Consider the following 16,119-nt stretch of genomic DNA (forward strand, 5'->3'; position numbering starts at 1 on the left):
TATATGCCTACAATTCCAAGAGACTCAAGGACCAATATTTATGAAAAAGCAAACAATCACAACAATGTCTAAGTCTCTAATTAATACAAGCTAGGGGAAATTGCCCTTCTTAAAAAGCCTTTATTGGCTTGATGGGAAGTCTCCCAGCCAGGAAAATGATTGTAGGGCACTGATCCAACAATCCTCCTCGCTATAACACAACAAAACTAGTTTTTCTAGATACAACAGTTATAATCTCACACAACATTCAGTATTCCTGAGTAACAGGTTCTTGCGTTTCTTTCCCCGTGTAGGAAAGAGTGAAACGGTGGATATACCAATAAAACAAACCACTCCATTTTGCCAGCCTCTTCCGAAGCGCTGTTTGTTCAATTCATGTTGACAGCACTTACCAAAACTCCTCGGGCTCAAACAAACAAAACAGCCTCCCCTAAAGTACCAAGTAAAACTCACACCAGGGGATTCTTTTTAATTAAAGCCTGTGTCCCACACTGCATTACATCACTTTCGGTGCACAGAAACAAACCAACAAGTCAGCAAAAGCAGATGTATTTTACCTACACACACACACAAGCCAGACAACCTGACAAATCAGCATCACGGTCTTACCTTTCTCGTCACCTATTGTGCACAAATAATAATGATAATAGTAATGATCAAGCTCCAAGTAGATCAGTCCTGAAGAACCCGGCAGCTTACTGCAGAAAGAAACCGGCGGAGTTTCGCTGATCAGCTTTGGCTTGGCATTCGGAGGATTTACAGCCCGCAGTGGGAGAGAGATCAACTGCGCGGCACAAAGTCCTCAACACATACGCACACAACCCATCCCTCCCCGTCCCACCCTCCAAGCCGAGCTCCCCCCTCCAGTTATGAGTGGCTTCCTGCACAGCTTTGTATCTGGAGGGAGGGGGGGAGTTAAGCACCTCCTTGGGGCACCCGCTGCTTCTGCCTTGCCCACAACCACAGATGCCCCTCCCAAGGATCTCACCCTTGTGAAGGAAGCTGGGCTTGTCCAGCTCCACCTCGCACTCCGGGCCACGCCCCCCCCCCTGCTCAGGTGACTCTTAGCAGCTGAACAGAGGCCAGCCCATCCTTGCAAAGTCATTGCTAGTCCACCGAGCAGGGAACAGGAAGGAGGAGGGAACAGCCATAAAAGCAAATGAGTCAGTGGACAGGGCAAATTCAAAGCAAGGGAGTGGGCATGAAAGCAGTTCTGCCCCTCGTTTCAAATGAGGTGGGGGAAAGGCTAATAAAAGGCAGCCCACTGCCCTTATCCCCCCCCCTTTGGGTGAATCTTAACTATCATGGGCAGGGAGGGGGCAAAAATGAAGAAAACATAAATGAGACACCTCTAGTTTTATGCCTTCGCAGGCATCCCAATTAAGTAATTGGGGAAACTGATTAAGACTGATTTGAATAAGGCTAATTGTTTTCTAAGCGGGACAAGGAAATGCAACTATAATGATTTAGGACTTTGGAATCCCGTCAAATAATTCTTCAGCTGCTTTGGATATGTTCATGGTAAACATTAATGCTTCTTGGCAGTTTCTATAAGCTAGAAACAACTCTACCTCACCCACCCACCCCGACCTTCCTCCTTAGCCCATGATTGCAACCTCAGTGGTACCTCTACTTATGAACTTAATTTGTTCCGTGACCAGGTTCTTAAGTAGAAACGTTTGTAAGAAGAAGCAATTTTCCCCATAGGCATCAATGTAAAAGCAAATGACGTGTGCGATTGGGGAAAGCTCAGGGAGGGTGGAGGTCCTGTTTCCTTCCAGGAGATTCCTAGAGGACCCACGGAGGCTTCTCCCCGCCTTTTCTGGCCCTGTTTCCTCCCAGGAGATTCCTAGAGAGATCCCACAGAGGCTTCTCCCTGCCTTTTCCGGTTACAGTTTCAGAGGCTCGGATTTCTGGTGGAAAATGGTTCTTGAGAAGAGGCAAAAAAATCTTGAACACCCGGTTCTTAGTTTGAAAAGTTCGTAAGTAGAGGCATTCTTAGGTAGAGGTACCACTGTACAGAGATATGCCAAAATCTGCAGATGATGAAAGGAGGGGATATATTTAGAAAGGATATTAATGTGATTACACTGGGTTTCAGCCCACTTGGTGTAGACACCAAGACATCAGGCTAGAAACGAGGAGACTGTGAATTTTAGTCCTCTCTTAGGCATGAAAGCTGGCTGGGCCAGACAGTCTGTCTCAGACCAGCCTACCTAATAGGGTTGTCGCTGAAAGGGGGGGAAAAGCCACTTGAGACATGCAAAATAAATGTAGGAGCTACATCTAACAATAAATAAAGAAAAATACAGGTTGGGCTGAAACAAGGATCTGTATCTGAGACAGGCAACGTCTTCAGGCAAAGTGAAGACCCTGTTTAAACCTGCCAAATGAACATGCCCACAGGAGGACTACAAAGTTCATGAAAAACAAATTTGCCTAATTCATAAAATTATCTTAACACATAAGAATCAGGAAGAGGGAACCTTGGGTTCAAATCTCTGTTTAGTTGGGATACTCAGGGTCAAAGTACAAGTTACGTGCCACACTGTTTCCTGCAAAGAAAGCTAAGCATTGTGACTGAAGAGAAGGTCTCACTGACCATCCCCAACCGCTCGTTCATTTATTCATTCAATTATCCCAGCCACCCGGCCACGAACTTCTCATTAGGGGAAATAATCTTTCACGCATTGAAGGCAAACATACATGTCCCAGGAAGCTTAGGTGGCACAGTGGGTAGAGTGCAGTACTGCAGGCCACTAAAGCTGACTGCTAGATCTGCAGGTCAGCGATTCAAATCTCATCACTGGCTCAAGGTTGACTCAGCCTTTCAGCCTTCCAAGGTGGGTAAAATGAGGACCCGGATTGTGGGGGCAATAGGCTGGCTCTGTTAAAAAGTGCTATTGCTAACATGTTGTAAGCTGCCTTGAGTCTAAGGAGAAGAGCGGCATAAAAAAATCAAATTGAATAAATAAATAAATAAATAATGTTGGAAGATCAAGTCTGGGTTAGTTACCAGGACCAGAGGTTTATCCTTCCGAGCTTTCAGACTTACACTGGAACCCATCTTCTACTACAGTGGTCCTCAACCTGGGGGTCAGGACCCCTTTGGAGGTCGAATGACCATTTCACAGGGGTTGCCTAAGACCATGGGAAAAGACAAATTTCCCATGGTGTCAGTAACTAAGGCTTCTATTCTGGCCCCATGGAACATATTTTTACAATCCGACCAATCAGGCCTCTGATCTTCCTGCCAATCAGCTTAAAGCTCTGTTGGGAGAATTGGCACTAGACTTATGATTGGGGGTCACCACAACATGAGGAACTGTATTAAGAGGTTGCGGCATTAGAAAGGTTGAGGACCACTGGAATATGTGCTTTGGGCTATCCTTGAGTCGTATTTATGTGGTGCCTTTCTATTGGCTGACTGGTGTGTTGACAACTGGTGATTGGCTGTTCTTTCCTTGTGCTGTGACGTCCTCAGCTCCCAAATACTTGACAAGCTGGGGGTAAATCAGCAGTCCTCTTTACTGACAAGGGGCCCAAAATGGCCCATTGAAGCCTGGGAAATGAACCCCTTGTCAATTAATGGCTTATTTATTAATTTATTCATTCATTCATTCATTCATACATACATACATACATACATACATACATACATACATACATACATACATACATTCAATTTTTATGCCACCCTTCTCCTTAGACTCAGGGCAGCTTACAACATGTTGGCAATAGCACTTTTATAACAGAGCTAGGCTATTGCCCCCACAATCCGGGTCCTCATTTTACCCACCTCGGAAGGATGGAAGGCTGAGTCAACCTTGAGCCGGTGATGAGATTTGAACCGCTGACCTTCAGATCTACAGTCAGCTTCAGTGGCCTGCAGTACAGCACTCTACCCACTGCGCCACCTAAGTTTCCTGGGACATGTATGTTTGCCTTCAATACATGAAAGATTATTTCCCCTAATGAGAAGTTCATGGCCGTGTGGCTGGGATAATTGAATGAATAAATGAACGAGCGCTGCTGTGCCACCCCGGCTCACCACTAGCTTGTCAAGTATTTAGGAGTTGAGGGCTTCATAGCACAAGGAAGCAACAGCCAATCACCAGTCATCAACACAGCAATCAACCAGGTACCACATAAATACGGCTCAAGAGAATAGCCCAAATCATGTACAGTAGAACCCCGACTTACGAGACTAATTGGTTCCGGAAGGAGGCTCGTAAGTCGGAACGCTCGTATGACAAAACATTGTTTCCCATAGGAAACAATGTAAAGTCAATTAATCCGTGCAACAACAAAAAAAACCGCTGCCGCCGAACGCGGAAGTTAGCGTTCGGCTTCAGGAGACAGCTGCGAAGCGGCACGCGTGTTTTAAAAGGTTGCAGCCGGCCTGGGGGGCTTGCCAGCACCCCAGCGAGCCCCCCAGGCCGGCTGCAACCTTTTAAAACACGCGGGATACGAGCGCCAAGGAGCTGTCTCCTGAAGCCGAACGTGGAAGTTAGCGTTCGGCTTCAGGAGACAGCTCCTTGGCGCTCGTATCCCGAATGTGAGCTCGGGAGGCGAACAAAAATGTCGCTCCCCTCCCAGCTCTTATCTCGAGTAGCTCGTAAGTAGAGCTGCTCATATGTCGAGGTTCCACTGTATTCCAGTAGAAGGTAAGCTCTAGCATAAGCCCAAAAACTCGGAAGGGTAAATCTCTGGTTCCAGTGACTAACTCAGATTTAATCTTGAAATAATCTGTCCTCTTGAGATTTTAGATTATCTTTCTTCAGACCAAGTAGGACTCTTCTGCACTGGAAAAAATAGAATGGATAATACTGGATGTTTCACAACCTGCCAACACTTACACTGTCAGTGAAAATTCCAAATATCCAAGTTTACTCAAAGGAGGATGGGTATAGGCAGGAAAAGAGCATTGAAACAGCACAAAGGCAGGCCACCGTGGGATTTGACAACTGCCCACAATGTTTAAAATTAATGAAATGTGACTGAATAAATTTGTCCTTGATATTTAATTATAACAAGGGGTAATAGAGCTACACTTGTGGAAAACAACTAGCATTATTTCTACTGACAAAGGGAAATGCAGAATATATTTTTTTCTTAGGATTCCCCACTCTCTATGGTTTTCTTCAAGGGGAGAAGGGAATCCCCATCCCCATTTTAACCCTGCTGTTCTGTTCGGGTCGTATGCGACCCGAAGCCAAGTTTGAGTCCCTGTAAAAAATTTTCCCTGCATATCTGAAACTTGAAATTTCATGACTATTCATCATTTCAGGGGTTCTCTCTATGAGAATTTTTTTTGGGGGGTGGGGGGCTTAGTTTTTGCTGGGCAAAAAAAGTTACAAATCTTCTGTTCGGGTCACATACGACCCGGACCGAAAACTCTTCATTTGAAGTGCTTATGTTTGGTCAATTTGAAAACTTTTTTCACTTGGAAAGTAGTCTGAACATTTCTGCACACAATGATATGAAAATTGAAATGAAAAAAGTAAATCTTATTGGTTTATTTTGCGGATATAATGCACGCCCCCCCGTTTTTGTGATTTTTTTTTCAATTTATGGATAGTTTTGCTTGCAAAATGCATTCTATTTTACTAAAGTTGGTGTGGGATTGGTAGCTTGAACATTTCTGAATATAAGAAAAATATAAAGGAACTGAAAAAAATGATTCTTATTGGTTTTTTAATATCAGAAATAAGGCCTCCCCCCCCCCCCTCGGCTGCTTGCAACCATTTTCACTTTTTATTTTTTTATCCTCCAAATCCGAAATATTCTTTAAAATCTTAGGCATTCATTTACTCAATTTAACAATGCTGATCATCAAAAAATATTTTTGGGGTGGTGGCTAATTGTTTTCTGGGCAAAAAAAAATCATAACTTCGAGTCTGTTTCTGTTCGTATATGACCGGACCAAAAATAATTTTTTTAGGTACTTGAATTTGATCTTTTTGAAAACTTTTTCAACTGGAAAACTAGTTTGAACATTTATGAACATAATGATATGAAAATTGAACTGGAAAAATTGAGACTTATATTTTTATTTTGATCAAAAAGCCCCTCCCCCCCCATCCTTTTTTAATTTCGTGTCAATTTCTATTTTTTTAAGGCTACAAATCCCTAAGGAATTTCCCCCCAAAAGGTTTGATATACTAAATTGAACATTTCTGAATATAAGAAAAATATAAATGAACTGAAAAAAATGGTTCTTATTGGTTTATTTTTGCCACAAAAAGGCCACCCCCCACCCCCGGCCTTGCTATGTGCCATTATTGTCACTGTTTATACATATTTGTCTAGAAATATTTGGAATATCCTTTTGAAAATCAACCACATTGTAGCCAGAGGACTAATTTTATGAAACAAATCCATTTTACTAAAAAAAAGTATGTAAGTTTGAAATTAACAGCATAATTTTTATATAAATTGAAATAATTGAACACGGGGGGAGGCATACATTTATGTGCAAAATAAACCAATATGCATCAATTTTTCCAGTTCAATTTTCATATCATTATGTTCAGAAATGTTCAAGCTACCAATCCCACACAAACTTTAGTAAAATAGAATGTATTTTGCTAGCAAAACTATCCATAAAGTGAAGACTATTTTAAAAAAACGGGGGGGGCATGCATTTCATCAACAAAATAAACCAATATGCATCAATTTTTCAAGTTCAATTTTCATATCATTATGTTCAGAAATGTTCAAGCTACCAATCCTATACCAACTTTAGTAAAATAGAATGCATTTTGCAAGCAAAACTATCCATAAATTGAAAAAAATTTCACAAAAATGGGGGGGGCGTGCATTATATCCGCAAAATAAACCAATAAGATTTACTTTTTTCATTTCAATTTTCATATCATTGTGTGCAGAAATGTTCAGACTACTTTCCAAGTGAAAAAAGCTTTCAAAAAGACCAAACATAAGCACTGCAAATGAAGAGTTTTCGGTCCGGGTCAGGGTGACCCGGGAACAGAAGATTTGTTACTTTTCTTAAACAGAACAGCAGGGTTAAATGTTATTATTCGAATTAGGTTTTTAAAAGGTGACATGTTGCCTGGCTGTCAGCATACCGTGTTGTCAAATCAAATCAACAATGGTGCAAACCTAATTCATGCATGCTTGACATTCACATCAACAAGCATCAGAGGAATACATGAGGTTTAGGAGACTGTTTTTATCTATCGACAACTCGTTTGGTAGCCCGCTGTGCAAGATGCACCAAGTGCTGAAATAATTCCCTGTCTCTTAGGACTTAAAACGCGCTAAGGGTTTACAAAAGAATATAAACTGCAGCTAGAAAATGACCCTAATTGTGACTGTCATCGCCTACACAATCTCTCTCCCATCCTTTTTCATAACAAGCTGCTTTTAGCCATTGAAGGCACCTTAACTGATAATGGGCTTGTCTGAGGCTGATATATTCAGCCCTGCTTGCTCAGTTGTCATACCTAAAAGCAGTTGCATACAAAGAAGGAAAAATATAGCTTAAAGGGGCACACAAGGAATAGATAGATAGATAGACAGACAGACAGACAGACAGACAGACAGACAGACAGACAGACAGACAAGGTAGATAAGTAGATAGATGGGTAGGGTAGGGACGTAGGTAGGTAGGTGGATGGGTGGATGGATGGATGGGTGGATGGATGGGTGGATGGATGAGTGGATGGATGGATGGATGGATGGACGGACGGATAGATAGAATAGGTAGGTAGGTAGAGATATTCATATTCAAACTTACAAAGAACTGATAAAGAAATAAAGGGAGACTAGTATAGATCTATTTCAAGCTATTTAGCTCTCATCAGCTAGCCAAACCCTTCTGGGATTCAAAATTGAGAGAAAGAAAGCAAGAGAGAGAGAGAAAGAGAGAGAGAGAAAGCAAGAGAGAGAGAGAAAGAGAGAGAGAGAAAGCAAGAGAGAGAGAGAGAAAGAGAGAGAGAGAAAGCAAGAGAGAGAGAAAGAGAGAGAGAGAAAGCAAGAGAGAGAAAGAGAGAGAGAGAAAGCAAGAGAGAGAGAGAAAGAGAGAGAGAGAAAGCAAGAGAGAGAGAGAAAGAGAGAGAGAGAGAAAGCAAGAGATAGAGGGAGAGAAAGAGAGAGAGAAAGCAAGAGAGAGAGAGAGAAAGAGAGAGAGAGAAAGCAAGAGATAGAGAGAGAGAAAGAGAGAGAGAGAAAGCAAGAGAGAGAGAGAGAAAGAAAGCAAGAGAGAAAGAAAGCAAGAGAGAGAGAGAAAGAGAGAGAGAGAAAGCAAGAGAGGAGAAAGAGAGAGAGAGAAAGCAAGAGATAGAGAGAGAGAAAGAGAGAGAGAGAAAGCAAGAGAGAGAGAAAGCAAGAGAGAGAGAAAGAGAGAAAAGGAGAGGAAGGGAGAGAGAGAGAGAAATGAGAAAAAAGGGGAGGAAAAAAGAGAAATGAGAAAATGATTGAGACAGAGAATGAGAAGAAAAAGAGAGAAACAAAAGAGAGAGAGAAGTGATTCTTGATTTAAAGCATATGATAAAAAGCACCCAAAGAATAAGAGAGAAAAAAACCCCAACCCTCACCTGTTTTTGGAAAGGGTTCCAGAATGTGTATACACACATACACACACACACAAGGGGGGAGGAGACAGGGATGGAAAAAGAGAGGAGAGTGTCTTAGGGTGTCATTTTGTGTCATTTTGGTAGGTGGTGTGCCCCAGGATTTTGTAAATGTAAAAAATGTGCCGCGGCTCAAAAAAGGTTGAAAATCACTGTTCTAAGCCACAGGTTCTCCCCCCTTATCAGCAGAACTAGGGGAAAGATTCAATGTTTTTCTGTTGGGTCACCTGATATACCCAAATATGGGATGGAGCAGTATGTAATATATAGAATGCTCTCCATGAACTCGTAGGTCCCAGTTCAGTAAAAAATGCAGGCCGATAATATTCATAGGCAGAGAAGATGATAACAGGTATAATAACCCCATGTATCTTGAGAATGCTGGGGAAACTGCACTGTGCTATAGTTTTACAGAGAGAGGAGAGGGAGGGAGAGGAGGAGAGGGAGAGGGAGGGAAGGAGGGAGAGAGAGAGAAAGAGAGAAAATGCAATCTGTGTAATGCCTCTCCAGCTCTCTATCTCCCAAACCTTCTATCTCTTTTTATGCTTATCCACATGAAGAAATTGGGAACAAAGGAGGCAAATAGAAGCAAATGGAAAGGAAGCTAATTTACCTACTTGTATGCCTCAACACCTTTATGCTTTTAATATTAAGAATTATAGTTCAGCAATGAAAGAGAAGATGACTCTTGTGGCATCGGCGGCATGAAAAAAAGGAAGATCTCCCAACCGGAGAACTCTTCCAGAGGAAAACAGAGGTTTTTCCAGTCTTCTGTAGCTGCTATACCCCATTAAATTCATGACAGTCTAACCTTCCCTCTTGGGGAAGGATCTCTCTGCCTTGGTATTTAGATTGAAGACAGAAAAAGAAATAGTTCTAAAATGCAAATGTCTTCAGTCTGAGTCAGCCTTAAAAATTACAGCCCACAATCTCTCCTTTTCTAGGTTTAAGCCAAGTCTGAGAACAGTTGGACGATGGTAGAATATTCCCTGTAATTGGCTAGTACATTACTGTATATACAGTGTTGCCTCAATTTTCGCGGGTTCGAACTTCGCAGATAGCCTATACCACGGTTTTTCAAAAAATATTAATTAAAAAATACATCGCGGGGGTTTTTTTCTATACCACGGTTTTTCCCGCCTGGTGACATCATACTTCATCGCCAAACTAATAATTTTTTCAAATAAATAACAAAAAAATTAATTATTGTTAATAAATAATTATGTTTATAAATATCAGGATCACTAAGTGTCTTATTCAATGGTGAGTACCAGTAATAATGGTGAGTAAATGGTTGCTAAGGGAATGGGAAATGGTAATTTAGGGGGTTAAAGTGTTAAGGGATGGCTTGTGATACTGTCCATAGCCAAAAATGGTGTATTTACTTCCGCATCTCTACTTCGCGGAAATTCGACTTTCGCGGGCGGTCTCGGAACGCATCCCCCGCGAAAATCGAGGGAATACTGTATAGCCTTTAATGTGTTCCTACTGGTTCAGACCGGTTCTATAGAACTGGTAGTGGGAATTTCTCCCACTCACCAAACCGGTAGCAATGGCCAGCTGGCCATGCCCCTGAACCAACTCTCTCAGCGGCGCCATAGGCAGCACCATCTTGGTTTTGTGCTTCTGCGCATGTGTATTAATTGTATTGAGAGATATTTACTGATTTAAATATGTTATGACTTGGACTGTTTAACTTGATTGTGTTATTTCTAAAATTAATTTTATGCTTAATACACAAAAGGTAAAGGTTGTCAGTTCTGTCAAATGGTGCTCATCTCCATTTCTTGGCTAAGAGAGTCAGTGTTGTCCAAAGACAATTTCCATGGCCGTGTGGTCAGCATGGCTATTTGCCAAAGCCACACAGAACATGGTTATCTTCCCACTGAAGTGGTACCTATTTATCTACTCGCATTTGCATGCTTTCGAACTGCTATTATGCATACACATGTAATTTAGACTTACAAGGCTACTCAACTCCACAATGACTCATGAGTAGTAACTGTTTGAGAGAAGACATGACTCATTATTATTGTTATTGTTGCTGTTGCTCACTTAAATTAATTACAGCTGCCCACTCCCATAGACGCTGAGCTACTAATTGTACTATTGCCCTACTTTTTATGTCACTCATTCCATATCCTCAGACTAACTGCTTCAATTCACAGAAATATAATTTACTTTTGGCATCCTGCGGGCAGGAGGAGGATTCATTTAGTGAACATTTAATGTTTAGCCTCTTTATAAAAGCCCTTTCTAAAAGTATAACAAAGAAGCTAGATTTTAGAGTGGCTGTGAATAATTTGTTCATTGCAAGGAATTCACTATTATGTTTCCTACTTCCAGTCAGAGGAATGGATCTTAGCTATTAGGACCAAAGGTGGCATGGATTTCTACATGTAGTTTTGCACATAAACATAAAACTTGGGTTTTTTAACTTCCTGAGCCTCCTTCTTAGAATAAGAAGGGCTACCTTTGAAAAGTGTTCGGAAACTTCAGATCGTGCAGAATGCGGCCGCGAGAGCCATCGTGGGGCTTCCTAGATTCGTCCACGTTTCTGCAACACTCCGCGGCCTGCACTGGCTGCCGATCGGTTTCCGGTCACAATTCAAAGTGTTGGTAATGACCTTTAAAGCCCTACATGGCATTGGGCCAGAATACATCCGGAACCGCCTTCTACCGCACGAATCCCAGCGGCCGATAAGGTCCCACAGAGTTGGCCTTCTCCGGGTCCCGTCGACCAAACAATGTCGTTTGGCGGGCCCCAGGGGAAGAGCCTTCTCTGTGGCGGCCCCGGCCCTCTGGAATTAACTCCCCCCAGAGATTAGAATGGTCCCCACCCTCCTTGTCTTTCGCAAATTACTCAAGACCCACCTTTGTCGCCAGGCATGGGGGAGTTAGGATATTCCTTCCCCTAGGCCATTACAAGTTATGTATGGTATGTCTGTGTGTATGTTTAGTTTTTATAATAAGGGTTTTTAGTTGTTTTATTAAATTGGATTGTTACATGTTGTTTTTTATCATTGTTGTTAGCCGCCCCGAGTCTGCGGAGAGGGGCGGCATACAAATCCAATTAATAATAATAATAATAATAATAATAATAATAATAATAATAATAATAATAATAATAAATGATGTCCCTATCTATAGACTCCACGACTCAGTTAGTAACATCCAGCCTTTATTCTCTAAACTATGATGACAAACAGGGTGAGTCACAAAAGGCAACAACAAGAAGTGTTTCAGTGGTTGTTAAAATAACCATTTTAATACAGGGACATTACCCAACATACACTAACCACATCAGCATCTTCTGGTTATTTTTATCCCAACAAATGTACCTCATCCAATGTAGCTATGACAACTATACCATAGCTGTTTCTACTTATACTTTGGCAGTTTTGTATATAATATGGCTGTTCAGCTTTTCAAAAATATGATCTCAACATTTACCCTTTGCTGTTTTTTCTACACCGTCCCCTTGTACTTAATTAGAAATAGCAGCAATGTACATGAAATTCAATTCAATTCAATTTATTAGATTTGTATGCCGCCCCTCTCAAGAAATAGGTATTAGGTTAAATTTGGTAAAAAAAATTGATGCTGACACAGATGGATGGATCCTAATTCATAAGACATACATCCCAGGCACCAATCCTGGGGAAAAAACTTAATTGTGGTTACCTCTTTGGAATCTTTGGGATCACATGTATCCATCGACATAGATATTTTTACATATAAGTATAGCGATAAAGATCTTTTCTAGCTTTTAGAAGACAAGCCTGTGGGTATAACTGGAACTATATTCTACCTTGTAAAACAAACACAGTTAAAACAAACTCAAGTAATCGTTAGTTGGCATTACTACTACAACGTACAGAGTTAGTCCATTTATAAACTGTATCAACTATAATCCATTCTACCTGAGCTCAGTTGGGATTGGTTCAAAGGCTCTGAAATAGATGCTGAACCATTACTATCCATCTCCAAATCTGGATGCAGTCGTGGAAGGTGGAAAATGGAGCAAAATAGGATAAAAATGTTATTATTTAAACTTTTCTTTTTATAAAGTTTCATTAGTTTTCTACTATTACACTTAATCATTGTTTAATAAATATTGTACTGTCTGGGGTTGTTTTGCTTGCTTAACAATGCAAATTATAGTCTTAATCTTTGGCCCTTTTTCCAGCCATTGATAAACTAAAATCCATGTTTGCCAGTATTCGGTATCTTCTTTCTGTTTAATCTTCATGAAGAGATTATTAAGAAGTATTGGACTGTGCAGAAATGGACAGGCTTACTTTGAAGTTTAAACCTTGATTTTCTAAGGCATTGAAATTCTAATTTCAAATGACTGCTCATTGACATTCTAAAAAGTGAAATATGAAACAAATGTGACCTTTGATTAGAATTTACTCTATTCTACCTGCAAGATGGCACTTACTACACTGCTCAAAAAAGAATAAAGGGAACACTTAAACAACACAATATAACTCCAAGTAAATCAAACTTCTGTGAAATCAAACTGTCCATTTAGGAAGCAACACTGATTGACAATCAATTTCACCTGTCCATTTCTGCACAGTCCAATATTTCTTAATAATCTCTTCATGAAGATTAAACAGAAAGAAGATACCGAATACTGGCAAACATGGATTTTAGTTTATCAATGCTGTTGTGCACATTCAACTTTGTACAGAACAAAGTATTCAATGAGAATATTTCATTCATTCAGATCTAGGATGTGTTATTTGAGTGTTCCCTTTATTTTTTTATTTTTTTTGAGCAGTATAGTTTGTCAGAACTATTCTTATTAATGTCTGCAAAGACTTTGTTTAGTGGTGAGCATTCAATTATATCTTAAAGAAAACAATAGATTGGTTAAAATGGGTCCATTTTTAAGGCTAAAGGGTGTTATACTATATTTTTACTGCAACCCTTACAGAGTACATTACAGCTGGAGGCTAAGAGCATCAGCAAAGCTCTCCCATGATTCAGTCACATGTTGGCTCTCTGTATACCACCTGCCAGGGTATTTAGAATAACCTACCGATTTCTCTGCTGCCATGGTTTTGTTTTATTAATAGTATGGTTTCCATGGTTTTGTTGTATTAATAGTTATACTGAACCAAACTGACAGCATATGCTCAAAGTATGTGATGATAAAACTGACAGACTCATTGAACAAATATTGCTGCAGAGGATGTCTCGTATGGAACACACAAAGAATATTTTTCGGGCCATATGCTTTGATATCAGAGAATCGCAAGCACGTTTATCTGTCTGAATCGGAAAGGACTGAAAAAAGCAGGGATGCTGTGCTCCATCCATGCTGTTACATTGAAGCAAGCAAGACAGTTGTATAAACTTTATCTTTTTCCCTAAGATTATATTGTGTCACAAGAAGGAACAGCACGGTGTAAACTTCCACTGCTTTGTGGAAAATTTCTCCAAAGCACATCTCACACCTTTTCTCCAAATGAAGTGAGGGAAAGAAGCCGTACCCTTCCTGATACACTTTGAAGACTTGGTGGCAACATACTCTGTCTTTCCTTGTTCTTTTTTGCTGCGATTTTGGAGTATATGTGTTCATTAAAAATACAAATGGTATTAAAAGATATGATCTTATTGGAATGCTTTCCTTTTGTGACAGTTTGCTTTGTAAGACAAAGCTGATGTGTTTCTACTACTGCTAATGAAGAAAAGTATTATAGATTGTCCTAAAAATTATTAATACTATATTAAGTTACCGTATGCTTAGGTAATTCCCCTTCTCTGGTACCATATAATTCAAAACTTTATTCTAGTAATTAATTGTAGAAAACATTTATGTCTGTGTACCAAAAAAAACCCAACCCCTTATGTAATTGTATAGGAAAAATCAACATTTTTCCAAAGCATACATTTTTAAGATTATGCAATCTTCTTACTCTGGGATATGATTTTACAAATGTTACTTGTATAATAAATAAATACGGTAGTTGCAATTTTAGTTGTGCCTAAAAATTAAGTTTCAAGCTCATTTTTCTCCTTCCTTATTTACCTTCTATTTTAGATTTCAAATTTAATGCATATTGTGAAACAAAAAATATAAAAAGAAAGTACAGTGTTCCCTCGATTTTCGCGGGGGATGCGTTCCGAGACCGCCCGTGAAAATCAAATTTCCGCGAAGTAGAGATGCGGAAGTAAATACACTATTTTTGGCTATGAACAGTGTCACAAGCCTTCCCTTAACACTTTAAACCCCTAAATTACAATTTCCCATTCCCTTAGCAACCATTTAGATTATTACTCACCATGTTTATTTATTAAACTTTATTTTAAAAAATATTTATTAAAGGCGGATGAAAGTTTGGCGATGACATATGACGTCATCGGGCAGGAAAAACCGTGGTATAGGGGGAGGAACCGCAAAGTATTTTTTAATTAATATTTTTGAAAAACCGTGGTATAGCCATTTCGCGAAGTTCGAACCCGCGAAAATCGAGGGAACACTGTACAGTGAAAAGTCACTGCACGTTCCTCAGATGCCGAGTGTATTAATATACAACAGTATACCAGAATTCAAACTCTTTCAGGATTAAACAACAAAACACAAGTGTCTTGGTCGATCATTTTCACATAATCTCAGACAGCATTTTCCATGGTCTGTTTGTTGTGATATTCTTGGAGAAAAAAAAGGTAAGAACAGATTCTGATGTCTGGTTTTGTATTGTTCAGAAAGGAACATGGCACAGTTTCTGGTTTACAAACCATGACCAACCCCCCCCCCCCCCCCCTTAAGACAGAACTTTTTTTTAAGGACTCAAACCGGAGGCAATGAGCATTCTGGTTTACCATTGTATATGAATGCAATTACAAATTCAGTTGAAAATAGGAAAAATGTTGGAACAAAAAGAAAAAAGAATGAAAACGTACAAGGGGGGAAGTAGCTCCAGGATGCTGGACGGGCTCCAGGGGCAGGGGAGACTGGGAAAGTACAATTTAAAAGAAAACACATTATTAACAGGAACATCCATCTGGGAAAATAAAACATTTTCATTTCAAGAAGACTAGATTTACATACAACCGTTTCTTTAACATTGTGCAAAGGGTTAAATGCTACACAGGAACCTAATTCTGCATGTGCTGAGGATTTCCACAGTTGTTTTTCACACACCCCAAACCTCTTCTGAAAATCAATGGAAGTTTGCATTATTCAGCAGTACTTTGTAATTAGGGTGTACTTTACTTCCAAAACACTTAGATGATTCAGTTAGAGAATGAGTTACCATTCTGCAACTGGCTAACCACTGGCCATCGGTGCAAAGAGACACATAAGATCTTTTTCGTAATTGTGGAAATAATTATGTACCAGCACCATTTCCCACACTAAAGAAAACTTGAGTGGGACATTGTTTTTGAAAGCAGCCCTCTCTCCCTAGCAATCCACAAATTGCAAAAGCTGTAAAAAAAATCATTTTAAAAACCTAACCAGAAAAAACAGCTGCATTTTGAATGACAATACTATATCTAAATCCAC

The 16,119-nt window shown here is 40.0% G+C and overlaps 1 protein-coding gene across 4 annotated transcripts in view; it reads right to left on the bottom strand.

The window, feature by feature from the left end:
• Positions 1-16,119, bottom strand: part of ARHGAP32 (Rho GTPase activating protein 32) — a 265,471-nt gene that overhangs the window by 68,380 nt on the left and 180,972 nt on the right. The window contains exons 11-12 of one of the 4 annotated variants that reach the window (XM_070765693.1): positions 15,516-15,566; positions 12,521-12,589 (exon numbers count right to left, since the gene is read on the bottom strand). The exons of 2 other annotated variants lie outside the window; for them this stretch is intronic. In XM_070765693.1, the coding sequence (XP_070621794.1) occupies positions 12,521-12,589; positions 15,516-15,566 (120 nt within the window). Of the gene's footprint in view, positions 1-609; positions 778-12,520; positions 12,590-15,515; positions 15,567-16,119 lie in introns of those variants that run through there. One more of the 4 variants, XM_070765691.1, reaches the window with a different exon arrangement.

The sequence above is a fragment of the Erythrolamprus reginae genome, chromosome 12 (assembly GCF_031021105.1).
Source record: "Erythrolamprus reginae isolate rEryReg1 chromosome 12, rEryReg1.hap1, whole genome shotgun sequence".
Lineage (NCBI taxonomy): Eukaryota > Metazoa > Chordata > Lepidosauria > Squamata > Dipsadidae > Erythrolamprus > Erythrolamprus reginae.